At 47.8% G+C, this 14,154-nt stretch overlaps 1 protein-coding gene across 1 annotated transcript; it reads left to right on the forward strand.

The window, feature by feature from the left end:
* Window positions 1-7,405: 7,405 nt before the first annotated feature.
* Ccl22 (chemokine (C-C motif) ligand 22) lies at window positions 7,406-13,110 on the forward strand. The gene is made up of 3 exons (NM_009137.2): window positions 7,406-7,508; window positions 8,624-8,747; window positions 11,527-13,110. The coding sequence occupies exons 1-3, from the start codon at window positions 7,436-7,438 to the stop codon at window positions 11,606-11,608; spliced, it is 279 nt and encodes a 92-aa protein (NP_033163.1). The 5' UTR covers window positions 7,406-7,435; the 3' UTR covers window positions 11,609-13,110.
* The last annotated feature ends 1,044 nt before the right edge of the window (window positions 13,111-14,154 follow it).

Raw genomic sequence — 14,154 nt, forward strand, 5'->3', positions numbered from 1 at the left:
AGGGCGAGGTGTTGAGAATAGAGACTATGTTTCTTTTTGAATTAGAGAGTGGTGGTCACATATCCTTTGATGCATTAAAATCCGCTGAGTTTTATGTTTTTAAAGGATGAATTTAGGAGTTCATAAATTAAATCTCAAGGTTGGATGGAGGACTCAGTGGGTGAAGGTGCTTGCCACAAAGCCCAAGGACCTGAGTTTAATCCCCGGGACTCCACATTGTAGAAGGAGAGAACTGACTCTAGGAGGTTGTCCTCTGAGCTACATATGTGTGTCATGACACACATTAAACGTGCCAAATACCTATGGGCTGGAGAGATAGATCCAGAATTAAGAGTACATGCTACTCTTTCAAAAGACCTGAGTTCAGTTCCCAGGACCCAGAGCATCAGGTCAGCTCCAGGACGTCCAATGTTCTCTGGCTTCTGTGGGCACCTGAACTAATGTGCACACACCTATGCACAGAAATGCATGCATCCACATATTCTTGGTCTTAAAAATAAGAATAAGTCTTAAAACTAATAAGAGAAAATATCAGTATCAATTAAGATGCAAACCTAAAACCTGGGATTGAATCTATATTTTACTAGAGTGGCCTTGGCAGAAGGCTTCTTGCCTCTTCCCTGAACCTTAGTTCCTCTTGGGGATCAGGGTTTGGTATTCAGGTGGATCTCAGGCTGAGCTGGATTCCACACATGGCTTATTGTTGTCACTGTCTCTGCTCTGACTTGGCCCCTGCTCCTCTCTGAGCCTCAGTCTCTTCACTGAGCAGTGGAACCAACACCAGCCCTTTCAGCATGCTGCCTTGGGGGAAATAGTGAGAAAATGGATGTAAAACACAGAACAGAGCGACTCTGGCCCCAGTCAGTATCCAGTTTTGCTAACCAGCACCTGTTACTGTAACAGAAACCCAGCTAATCCATTTATAAAGAAAAAAGGTTTTGTTGTTTTGTTTTGACTCACCATTTTGGATGCTTCAACTGTGTTTGGCCCTGTTGCTTTGGGCCTTCGGTTAAGACAGCGCATCCTGGTAGTGGTACGTGCTACACAACTGCCCACCCCCCATCAAGCAGGTCTCACCTCTTTTTTTGTTTTTCTTTCTTCTGTTTTTTGGTTTTTTGAGACAGGGTTTCTCTGGATAATCCTAGCTGTCCTGGAACTCACTCTGTAGACCAGGCTGGCCTCAAACTCAGAAATCTGTCTGCCTCTGCCTCCCAAGTGATGGAAAGGCAGGATGTGCCATAAAAAAGTGCCACCAGCCGGGGGATCAAGCACAGGGACACAGGGACATTTGGAGACTATTCTAGAACCAGACTATATCACAGTTGGAATTGCTATTAAATATCACTATAGTAGCGATGTCACCTTTGAGCCAATCAGCTTCAAAAGGCGTTCACTTCTCCATCCCTAGCCCTCTATCCTAGTCTGCCTGCCTCAGTCTCCTGCTTTGGCCCATAGACTGGCCACCCTTGCTTGCTTCCTCACTGGCTTTTTTCCAACCCTTGTGCTCACAAGGCCTTGGCCTTGCCAGAACCGTGCTCCTGTCTCTTTCTGAAGTGTGCTTTCTTTCCTGGAGTCCAGCTGGGAAGTCCACCTCCTCACAGCCAAGGAGAGGCGTGCCGTGCTGTGCCGGGGAAGCTTCAGGGCTGAGTTCACAGAGCCCTACAGTCCCCTGACTGCATGCATGGGGGCTCCTCACTTGGGGCACCCCCTTGCTCAGCTGAAAGGAGGAAGCTCCTGTGGCTGTTTGGGTCAGGGACTTTCTTTCTGAGTCGCAGTCAAAGCAAAAACTTTACTTCTAGGAATTATCAACCGCATGTCTTCCCCCTGGAAATTCGATCAAAGAACTTTGAGCATTTTTTCTTATGTAAAGACAAAAGACTGGAAGACCCCCAATTTAACTACAGCAGGACACTGACCCAGCAGAGAACCATAAACTATGAGAGATGATGGGGCCAAGGGCTGCAGCCAAGATTCACTGTGGATGAAAGAAAGCAAGGTGTATGTTGACTGAATGCTTCCATCTTCCTTTCCCTCGGCTCCTTCCTTCTCTCCCCGTCCGTCGTCCGTCTGTCCTTCCTTCCTTCCTTCCTTCCTTCCTTCCTTCCTTCCTCCTTTCCTCCTTTCTTCTTCCCTGTCTTCTTTGCTTCCTCTTTCCTTCCCTCCTTTCTTTCCTCTTATTCCACTTTCTTCTACTCCTTCTTTTATGTTTTTTGGTTGTGAGCCTAGCCTTTAACGGCTGAGCCATCATCACTCCAGCCCTTCTTCTTTTGGAGTGTGTGTGTGTTTGTGCATGCGTGTGTGTACATGTGCATGTGGAGGTTATGATCCATGTCATCTGACTTCCTCAATCACTCTTTATCTTATTTATTTAAAGGTGTAGTTTAAAATTTTTAAATGATATGTATAGGTATGTGTCTCTGTGGGGGTATATACATACAAATGAGTGCAGTGTCCAAAAAGCCCAGAAGAGGGCACTGCTCTCCTGTGTGTGCAGTTACAGGTGGCTGTGAGCCACCTGATGTGAATGCCAGGATCTGAACTCGGATCCTCTGCAAGAGCGTATGTACTTCTAATGACTGAGCTGGCACACCTCTAGCCCTCACCTTATTTCTTGAGACAAGGTCTGTCATTGCACCTCGAGTTTCTGGATTTCACTAGACTACCCCAGCTGGCCAGCAAGTCCCCAGTAAGTCTCCTGTCTCATTTCCCCCAGGCATTGTAGTTGGCTTTTTATGAGGGGATTGGGGACTTGAACTTGGGTCCTCATGTTTGTGTAGCAAGCACTTTACTATGTTATCTCCCCAGCTCCATCTCTCTAGTCTTGCTATGTTGCTCAGACTGAGTCTTAACTCCCAGGATTCAAGAAATCTTCCTGCCTCAGCCTCCTATGGACCTGGCATGATGAGTATGTGCCACCAGGTTCTGCTTTATGGTTCTGATGTTGCAGTGATTGTTTGTTTTAGACAGGATAGCCTTGCTGTCCTGGAACTCACTGTGTAGACCAGGCTGGCCTCTAACTCACAGAGATCCACCTGTCTCTACCTCTCTGGTGATGAGATTAAAGGCATGTGCCAACACACCCCACTCCTGCTTTATATTTTTATTAAATAAATTAATTTGGAGCTGGGAATGGTGGCACACAGCTGGAGGATTAATGCAAGTCTCAGGTCAGCCTAGTTGACACAGTGACTTCTAGGCCATCTGGGACTACAGGGTGAGACCCTTTCTCCAAAACCAGCAAACATTAATTTAAACAAAAGAAAAGGGAGGTTAGGACAAGAGGATTGTCTAGGAGAGTCTTCTATTTCTTGCAGGGCACAGAGTGAGACAGTATGGCCACCAAGGGGAGATAAGAGCAGCCCCATCATCATTAGACTCCACCCCACACCCACTACCACTCAATGTCCTGGGACTTTACCACTTGCAGCCCCAAGAATTCCCCTCCCTTCCCTTGAAATCTTATCTCCATGTTCTGTACCCTGACTGGGCATCAGGGCTGCTTTACTTCCTATCTACCTCTTTTTCTGTCAGGGAGGCCAAGAACCCTGGTAGCGCAAAGGCTGCCAGACGGCAGGTGTGCCCAGGGCAGGGAGGATGGGGCCGGGATGAGAACCCTGGGGCATGCCAAGTCTCTGGGGACCCAGGTGTTCTCCAGGGGAGACCCCCAGGCCCACCCATGGAGGGCCCTGGGCCCTAAGGGGCCCTGTAAGAAAGCCCCAAGTGCTACTTACTTACAATGCTCTAGTGAAAGGGTTTTCACAGGCAAACATAAGGTTTTGGGTCAGTGATATGGGTCAGACGGTAAAGGTGCTTGGAGCCAAACTATTGACTTAATTCCCCAAATCTACATGATTTCACTTTCTAAATAAATAAATAAATGTATAAATATATAAATGCAAAATTATTTTAAAGAAATATTTCTTGGTTAAGGCAGGAGGATCACTTTGAGTTGAGAAATTTGAGATCAGCCTGGACAATATAGTTTGACACTCTCTCTGTCTCTCTCTCTGTCTCTGTCTCTGTCTCTCTTACACACACACACACACCTACCTTTTTTTTTCTTGGTACTGGCCATGTTGATACACATCTGTAATCCCAGCACTCATAAGGCAGGAGAGTGGCTACAAGCTAGAGGTCAACCTGGCTTTACAGCAAGACCCTGTTTCAAAACTAAGACATAAAACAACTCTTTGTGTTTGTTTTGTTGCTTGTTTTCCCAGATAGGGTCTCATTATGTAGCCCAGGCTATCTTCAAACTCTTGATCCTCCTGCCTCAGCATCCTGAGTTCTGGGGCTATCGGTAGACCACCAAGCCCAATGAGATACACTTTCAGAGGTCAAGTGTGTTGTTAGATTTGTTCAGCAGCTGTGCATGACCAAGACCCACCCTTGGTGGCAACTTCGACTTGCTATTTTGGCTTTGTTTCCACTCTGAACACATACTTCCACATTTATATATGCATCTCATACACATACATACACACACACATATCTTATACATGCATCTATGTCTATAAATACACATACACTGTACTCTCTCTATATTACTCTGTATACACAAGTATGCAATTGACACTATAGTCAAAGGTGTCACATACCCATATTATATCTAACACCATATATTTTCTCCCCAACTCTAAAATTATCATTCTCGCTCATAAATACCTCAGTGTGCCTCTTTTAGGAACAAGACCATCTCTAACACACACTGAAGTATCCAATGCACAAAACAAATCTACTCTAACATACAACAGCATCTAATACCTGTCTGTATTCAAATCTCTCTGATTATTTCTAGAAGGTCTTTGCTTTTGTTTGGTCTTATTTTTTGAGGCAGGATCTAAATCTAGCTCATGCTGATCTAATGTAGCCCAGGCTGGCCTCAAACTCATGGTGATCCTTCTAGCTCACACACCCAGATGTTGAGATTACAGGCATGTCACTGCCTGGCTTTGGAAGGTCTTCGATAGGTGTCAGTATTAGGCTTGGTATTTGGCTTCTACCTTGAGACAGGGTTTCTTGTTCATCACACGTGATGAACAAGACCGTGAGCCACACTGTGAGCCAGACTAAGAACTTCCAGGGATCTTTCTATCCCCACTCCTCATCTCATCATGGAGGTTAACATCATAGTCACGTCTCTGGCCTTTGTGGATCTGGGAGACCAAAACTCGGATCTTCATGCATGTGTACTTTGTCCATTGAACCAGCTCCACAACCCTAGCTTTGTGTTTTTGAGGTTGGGTCATGGGCTTCTCTCAAACTTCCAGGGATCCTCCTGTCTCAGCCTTCTGAGTGCTAGAATTGCAGGTATATGTATCCATGACCAGCCACATAACTTTTGAAATACATATGTATGTACACACACACACACACACACACACACACACACACACACACACCTAGGACAGTTGATTTGAAGGTGGAAGGTCCTATGTGCCTTTGGTGATTGACAAATTGCTTTTGTGGAGTAACTTGTTTTCTTCCAGTTTTTGCTGTTGCTTTGTTAAAGACTGGATCTCACTATAATGCCCAAAGGGTTTTGAGCTCTCAAGTCTAAGCAAACCCCCCCCCTTTTTTTTTACCCTCTGAAGTAGCTGGGAATACAGGTGTGAGCTACCAACTCCAACACCTGTATTTTTTTCTAACTAGAAATTCGTACTGGAGGCTTGGTTTGAGTTGGAGAGGGCCACATGTTTAGTATGAAATACACAATACATATTTAGTATTTCTTTTCTTTTTTTAAATATTATTTACTTATTTATACGAGTACACTGTAGCTGTCTTCAGACACACACCAGAAGAGGGCATCAGATCCCATTACAGATGGTTGTGAGCTACCATATGGTTGCTGGGAATTGAACTCAGGAAGAGCAAGCAGTCATTGCTCTTAATGGCTGAGCCATCTCTCTAGGCCATATTTAATATTTCAAACCATTTTAAGTGTACAGTGTGCTCAGCAGCATTAGGCTTGTTCAAATGTTTGTGCGACCATGGCTGTCATCCCTGCCCGAATGTTCTATTTTGCCTAATGTGTATTAAGACTTTTCCTGAGGAAACACAACACACACATCTACTCACTCCAGATAGAGAGGCCATAGATAGACCAAAGTATGGATAATACTAAGGTCCAACTTGGTGAACCATGTGTTTTATTGGGGTTACTTACAGGAATATGGGTGTGTGTGGGGGGGGTTATTTACAGGAACAAAAATGAAGTCTCTAAGACAGCTGCATCACCAAAGCCCACCGCATCATGGGGTGACAGCTCACAAAGCTGGGAACCTGGAGCACACAGTCAGCCAGCAGGCAACTCAACAGGTTGAATACTAAGAAAGATGAGGGATTAGCTCCCCTGTGCTTATGAGAGGAGCTTAGGAGAAAGTCTCTTCCTGGGCCATGTTCCAGGTTACTTGGAGAGTGTGAATTCCTGAGTAGGTAGGCTTACCAAAGAAGTGACATTTCAAACAGTCTCGATGTACGAGTAGGAGTTTCTGCAATAAAGAAGCAGAAAGTGGAAATATAGTCAGGGTCAGGCCATAGATCTCTTTGGGGAACCGTAAAGCAGTGTGGCGTGATCCCTCTGACTGTGGTGAATAGTTTTGGAAAAGAGGCCCTGAAGGCCCTAGTCAGGAGCCTGGGTTTCATCCTCCGGTGAATGGGGAGCCCAGCATGGCTTTAAAGTAGGAGAGGGCCACGTGGAGCTTTGAGTTTGCACACTCACTCTGGCTCGCAGCATGGGGAGGCAAATCTACTGGCGTCCACGAAGGAAGTGGAGCTGGACTGATCTGCAGACGGGGCTGTATCAGTGGGGAGAGTCAGTGGAATGGCAAGAGGAGGGGATGACGTGGGTAAGGGAAGACTGAGAGGGTACAGGCTCTGGGCATGCGCAGGAGCAGCCCGCTCTGAGCTGGGTGAGGCTGTCTACTGAGAAACCCAACAAGAGTCAGGTTATGGGGCCAAGAGCCTGCCCCAAAGGACTCTGGGCCTCCACCCTTGAAATGAGAACCTGATGCCCGGCCTTGAGGGATTAAGAAAGTCCCCAATCTAGGTACAGTTTGTCCTTATCCATGTGCCAGTGGCCACTGAGGTGGGCAGTGAACCCTTGCCCAGCTTTTCCATCCCTACCAAGGTCCTCTCCATGACCCCTAGTGATATGGCTGAGGTCATAGAACAGACATCCTCGGTAGAGCACCGCTAAGGGGACTTTACAATCCTCCGGAGACCCACAGTTTGGGAGAGTGGCAGTCCCCTCTGAGTAGTTCCCCGCCTTTGGATCCTCCCGCTGGGGGAAGTGGGACTTCTTCTTTCAGGACATGAATGTCAGGCTTGGTAGTGACTAAGAGGTGCCTGAACTAGTGGGTGGAGAGAGCGTTTAAATATCAGACCTTCCTGCCCTCTGGTCATTAGACACCTGACGAGGACACATAACATCATGGCTACCCTGCGTGTCCCACTCCTGGTGGCTCTCGTCCTTCTTGCTGTGGCAATTCAGACCTCTGATGCAGGTGAGGCTGGGGAGTAGGAGGGTGGAGACCAGAGAATCTGGAAAGAGTCCAAGAGTGAGTCTGCCACTGGACTCACTTTGGCTTTGGACTAACTCTGGCACTTCCATGGGCCAGCTCTATTACTTCTCAAAACCCAGATATACACATTTATAAACTGGGTTGCTAGGAAGGCTTGGCTTTTAGGATCTGCCAATTGGTTGGTGGTATCTTGCTGGGGATCTTGCTGCCCAGATAGCTCAAATATAGGGTCCCTGGGAGTGGATAGAGAGCCTGCAAGGTACCAGGCTTGAGTCAGGGAAGGTAGAGCCTCTCTTAAAAGCTGCCCTCCCCCAACACCCAAGGTTTGCTCTGGAGCCTGTGGTGGATACAGGGTCCAGACCCCTCCTTCCCACCATAGTGTCAACACTTCTGCTTTGAGTTGGGCAGGAGAGGGGTCACGGTGAGGGGTGAGGCAACTACAACCAACCAATCAAGTGTCTGGAGAGCCTCCGTGTAGCCAAGCCCCTACGGAACTGGTATTCCTCCACGGGCCTTGGAGATGACAGATGACTAGGGTCAGTCAGGGACAGAGTGGGACTTGAACCAGGTCAGTGTCATGACTGTCACCTGTCTGAGTCTTGATTCTGACTCTGCTACAGTCTCACCATGACCTTGGATGCTCGCCTTCGCTCGGCTTCTCTGATGTAGCCTCACCAAGGCGCTGAGAAGAGGAAGATGCACCTCTAATTCTGTGTTGTATACATGGGGGTAGGTGGGTCTGCCGTAGGGCTGAGCATTCCACAAGATCCTGGGAAGCTGGTGCTATTGTCCACAGACTGACCCAAGGTGAGCATGAGGCTCTTCCTGGCTCAGACAGAGGTGCAGGACCCATTTAGAAGCCTGTTGATATTTAATCTTTCTGAATCCACTTCCTGGAGCTGACTGTCCCCAGAGCGTAGACATTGGACCTTTAGTGGCATCTCAGAGACTCCCCAGGCTAGTGTGCATGAGCCCTAGAAGATATCCATCAGTGTGGAAGAGAATTTTACTCCTATAGGTCAGCCTGTGATCAGGGGTAAGGCTGAAGCTGGCCTCTCTGTGCTCCAGCTAACGTCCCCTGGGTACCCTTCCTCCAGGTCCCTATGGTGCCAATGTGGAAGACAGTATCTGCTGCCAGGACTACATCCGTCACCCTCTGCCATCACGTTTAGTGAAGGAGTTCTTCTGGACCTCAAAATCCTGCCGCAAGCCTGGCGTTGTGTGAGTAGGGAGCTGGGGCTTCAGAACCTTGGAGGAGGGGCCTGACAAGTGTGGCCCGAGGGTAGGCAGGATGTATCGAACTCCAACTCAAGAAGGCTTGGCTGGATGGGATGGCTCAGCCAGGCTTGGGTTTTCTGAATCCCAGAATGATGGTATTATTCCATCGATATTGTTGAACATCTGTGACATGACAGAGCTGAGGATGATGGCTGAATAAATAGGTACCACCCCAGCATGACATGTATCTGTGGGCAGCATAGCCACAGGCTATTGGTGATGGGACGCAATGCTAGTTGTAGGGGTACAAACAGCATTCCTAGAGCCAAACCTGCCAAGACATTCTGGGTCCTCCCAGTGCTCTGGAATTCTTCAAGGTAGCCATTTCAATCAGAGACATACTATTAAGAGCTGATACCCATAGATGGTTGCCCATGTGCCCAGGCTAATTTGAATACTACCCTTGTGATTCATTCAATCTTTAAAGCAATTCTACAAGGAGATTAACCCACGTCGTAGGTGAGACCCAGGCTCAGCAAAGGGAAGAGAACCTAGACTTAGCAAAGGGAAGGGGGATCCAGGCTCAGCAAAGAAAAAGGGACCCAGGTTCAGGAGAGTTTCCTTTTTCCCTTTTTCCAGGACTCAGGCTTAGCAAAGGAATCCCAACCTAGGCTCCAGCAAGGGGCAAGCAGTCATAGTCTGTCTGGTTTCCTTGCACACTGAGGAGGTGGCATGAGCTTAAGGGTCTCTTAAGCTCACAGGGCAGCTACAGCAAGTGGAAGTCACAGAGCTCATGGCCTTTTACTCAGGAGATGCTCCGTGAAGGACACTAGTGATCCATTGACTCTGAGCCCAAAGGGACTCTAGAAAGAATATGGCTTGACAGATGGAAAGACAGATGCACAGGGTGGGACCAGCCTTGGGTAAACTGCCCTAAGAAGTCAAACTCAGGCAGGCCATGGTAGCCCACACCTTTAATCCCAGGACTCAGGAGGCAGAGGCAGATGACTCTCCATGAGTTCAAGGCCAACCTAGTCTACATAGTGAGTTAGCCAGGTCTGCATGGTGACACCTTGTCTCAAACAAAAACAAACAAACAAACAAAACAAAACAAAACAAAACAAAAGACAGGCTCAGGTTGCTATTGCCCTTGGGCTCTGCTCAGTAGTCAGTGATGCGAGGACAGGTTAGGTATGTGGGGAGCTATGCGAGGACAGGTTAGGTATGTGGAGAGCCATGCGAGGACAGGTTAGGTATGTGGGGAGCCAGCAGCTCTCAGCTGTATGGCTGGACTCTTAGGAAGCAACAATGGAATGGCAGCAGAGACCTCACCACCAGCTGGCCTGTACCCACCTTGCTAACTTCAGCTTTAGTGCCCATAGCTGGCCCCACTTGCTTCAGGTTTCCCTTGGGTCACACTTTGTTGGGTGTCTTAGTTTCTTTTCTAATTGCTGTGCCAGATAACTGAATTCTGGCAAGAATGACTCAGCGGAGAAAGAGAGTGTTTCAGCACACAGTTCAAGGTGCAGGGCATCCCAGCAGGGAAGTTGAGGCACTGGGAACTGAAAGCAGCTCGTCACAGTCATCCAAGCTCAGGAAACAGAGGGATGGATGCAAATGCTCAGCTTGCTCTCTCTACTTTATACCATCCAGGATCTACCGCCCAGGGAATAGCCCCACCACAATTAAGATGGGTTTTCTCTCATCACTTAAAATAAGATAATCCCCACAGGGACGCCCAGAGGTCTCCCTAAGGGATCCTAGATACTGCCAATTGGCAGTTACCACTACCATCACGGGCAAACCTATTTCTCCACCAGATGCTCTGGGACTCTCAAAGAGGCCTGGGAGGGATCTCTACAAAGTCACAGTCCAGCCCCGACCCTTGACATATTTTACTCCTTCTTTTATTCAGCCAAATTTCTTCACATCTGTGGGTAGAACAGGCGTGCAGGGACAGGGAGCACAGGGGCATGGGACACCAGAGTGGTTGCAAGAATTAGAGATGGGGATGCGAGACTGCTCAGTCAGTAAAATGTTTGCTGAGCAAGCCTGAGGATCCAAGTCGGATCCTTTGCTCTCGTGCAAAACAAACAAACAAAAACAAACAAACAAACAAAACAGATGTGGCATCATGTGTCTATACTCCCCAGTCCTGAGGAAACAAAGATAGGAAGATTTCTCAGCCTTGCTGGCCAGCCAGTCTGGCTGAACTGGAGAGCTTCAAGTTCAAGGAACTGGGGTTTTTTTTGTTGGTTTTTTTTTTTTAAAGTAAGATGGATAACAAATGAGGGAGACACTCTATGTTGACCTCTGGTCTACATGCATGTGTACATTTCTCTCTCTCTCTCTCTCTCTCTCTCTCTCTCTCTCTCTCTCTCTCTCTCACACACACACACACACACACACACACACACACACACACACACACACACACACACACACACACAGAGGAGAAGAAAAAGAAAGCAATGTAAAACGTTAGGGTCATCTTCTGACTCAATTATATACAGCACCTGCTATGTGCTGTAGCCCTTAGTAGTGTCTGCTTTCTTGAGCAGATCGGTATGTATCTAGACGGCTTCATCAAAATATCACGCAGCTGGGCAGGGCCGTCAGCCCCATTTTACAGATATAGAAACTAGGGCCTAGGGAAGTTAGCTGACTTGCTAACAAGGAGCAAAACTAGAAAGCAATCCAGATAGGTAGGCTGGAAGGTGGGTCCATACTTTCAGCAGCAGGCCTTCTAATGCTACAACTTTCTTCTTTACACCTCTTCCAGTTTGATAACCGTCAAGAACCGAGATATCTGTGCCGATCCCAGGCAGGTCTGGGTGAAGAAGCTACTCCATAAACTGTCCTAGGGAGGAGGACCTGATGACCATGGGTCTGGTGTGGTCCAGGGAGGCTCAGCAAGCCCTATTCTTCTGCCATTCCAGCAAGAGCCTTGCCAACGACGCCACCTTTACTCACCTCCATCCCCTGGGCTGTCACTCTGTGAGGCTCTGGTCCCTCTACCTCCCCTCTATCCCTTCCAGCTTATCCCCCTTCAATGTGGCAGCTGGGAAACACATTCAGGCCAGCCTTACCCAATGCCTACTCCCCACTGCTTTAGATGAGACCAGCGTCCTTGTTTTGATGCCCTGATCCTATGATGCCTTCCCCATCCCCAGCCTTGGCCCCCTTCTCTTCTTGCATGTAGGGAAGGCCCATAGGTTTCAAATATGTGCTACCTAGTTCCCTTTCTGGGGGGTTCTAATACCCAGCATGTTTTTCCTGCTGCAGGCACCTATCCAGTGCCACACACCTCCCAAGTTTCTATCAGTCCCAGTGGGCATCCACCAAGCCCCAAACTTCAGACTTCCTTGGCCTCCACCTACTCTCAGTAGAATTCTGGGAGTTTCAGGCTGGTCCACCAGGCCCCCCAGGGTTAGGCCAAGGTCCCCACCAGAGCTCCTCCTGTTTCTTGGTCTGCAGCACGGGGCAGGGAGCAAGGAGCAGGCTCAGAATCAGATTTCTTAAAGGAGCTGCAGACTCCATCAGTAAAAGGAATCTTTCTCCCATCCCTGAATATAAGGCAGTTTTCTGTCAACACAGAGACTCAGGTTGTTAGAAATGGCCACATAGATCAACTGTGAAACCCTAAATTTACCAAGAATCAACTTCCACCCCTCTTCAACCACATGCTAGGGTCTTTTACTTTCTCTGCCCCACACCTTTGACTCCTTGCCTGTGTAGCTGATAGTCGAAGTTATGCTATGGTGTCAGTGACTGCCACAGTTTGTTTGGTATTATAAGCTATAGTTATATTTATATAGGAAAGAGGATAAATATATGTGAGGCCAAATAGACGAACTGGAGAGTTTTAGGATCTGGGGGCAGGAAGGGCCATACAAAGTGATACCTCAGAAAATAGATGGTTGTGGGAGCTGCTGCCAGTGGCAGAGTTAACTTAAAGAACTTAATTGAAATTATTCTTGAGTGGCTGAGGCCAAGACAAGAATATAGAACCCATTCTTGCTTCCCTGGAGACAACAGTGGTCCCAGGGGAAGGAATAAACCTTCTTGCTCCTCTGGAGGGAGCATGGCCTGGCTTAGCCGAGTGACTGGACTGTGTGAGATTGGGGGCATCGCTTTTCCTCTCTGAGCCTCAGCTGACAGCATATGGGACCACAAAGGGCTTGATCCAAACCACAGGGATTGACAGTGCCAGCCACAGCTGTGTCCAGGGCTCGTGTTCTGCCAGAAGGAGCACCTGGACGACCAGGGCCACCACTAGTGCTACTTTGCTCACTGCCCATGCATGTCCTGAAGGTCCCTCCCCCTCCTCTCCTACTTCTGGGAAAATAAATGCTCGCCAATAATACCTGACTTGGGTCCTTGTCCTCTGTGTTGCTGTGAAATAGAACGGGGCCTTCCTTTACCCAGACCTGCCCTCCTCCAGGGTCTGACCCCTCCATGGAAAAGGAAGGTTTGTGGGATGGTGGGAAATGGGATGTGCACCTATTGTGCCATGTGTCATTGGTGGCTTTCCTTAGTGGCTGGGGGAGATTTTATAATCCCTTTCTTGTGTCCTTGATTCTAAAGCTAGAACCATGTGCCTGGAGCTGCCAAGTTCTGCTGCTTGTTGGGGCTGGAACACGGCCCCCTCATTCAAATATATATAACCAACTTTCTCTGTTTTTGAATGTTTCCTTCACTGCCTAAGCTTCGCTGTCCCGGAACTCACTCTGTAGATCAGGCTGGCCTTAAACTCCAGAGATCCACCTGCCTCTGCCTCCATAGTGCTGGCATTAGAGGTGTGTGCCACCACACCTGCGCTCTAAACTTTTCTTTAATTCCTTCTCACTGGCTGGGATCTTGTCCTGTGGTCACCACTCCCTTCATTCCAGCTAGCACTAAGCTTTTTTTAAAAAATGTTTATCTCCTTGAACACTGGACGTAGCTCCATTTTACTTCCTGGTGCCCCTTTTTTCCCCCAAATTGTACCTTTTGTATTTTACCTTGCTCAGCCTGCTCCTCTTCATTATAGATCTGCGGAAGACTAATAACCACACAATAGAGTCCGTACTAGGTTGTTTTGAGATTTCCTCTGCCAGTGGAATTGATCCAAAAACTCTTCAATTGAACCTCAGTCAGATTTTTCTGGACAAAGGCTAAAGGCAGCCACATTCTTACTCAAAATATCACAAGAACAATCTCGAGGCCACATACAAATATTCTTCTCCTCTGGAATCTTCTGAGCCAGGCCCACGAAGTTCAAAGCACCCTCAACACCTCTGCTTTTCCATGTCCCTACTAGGACGGTTCACTAAGCTCCACTTAAAGCATTCAACTGCTTTCCTAACCCAAAGTCTCAAAGACCACATCCCTCCTAGCAAAAGCATGGTCAGGCCTATCACAGCAATAT

The sequence above is a fragment of the Mus musculus genome, chromosome 8 (genome assembly GCF_000001635.26).
Source record: "Mus musculus strain C57BL/6J chromosome 8, GRCm38.p6 C57BL/6J".
In the NCBI taxonomy this organism is placed as follows: Eukaryota; Metazoa; Chordata; class Mammalia; order Rodentia; family Muridae; genus Mus; species Mus musculus.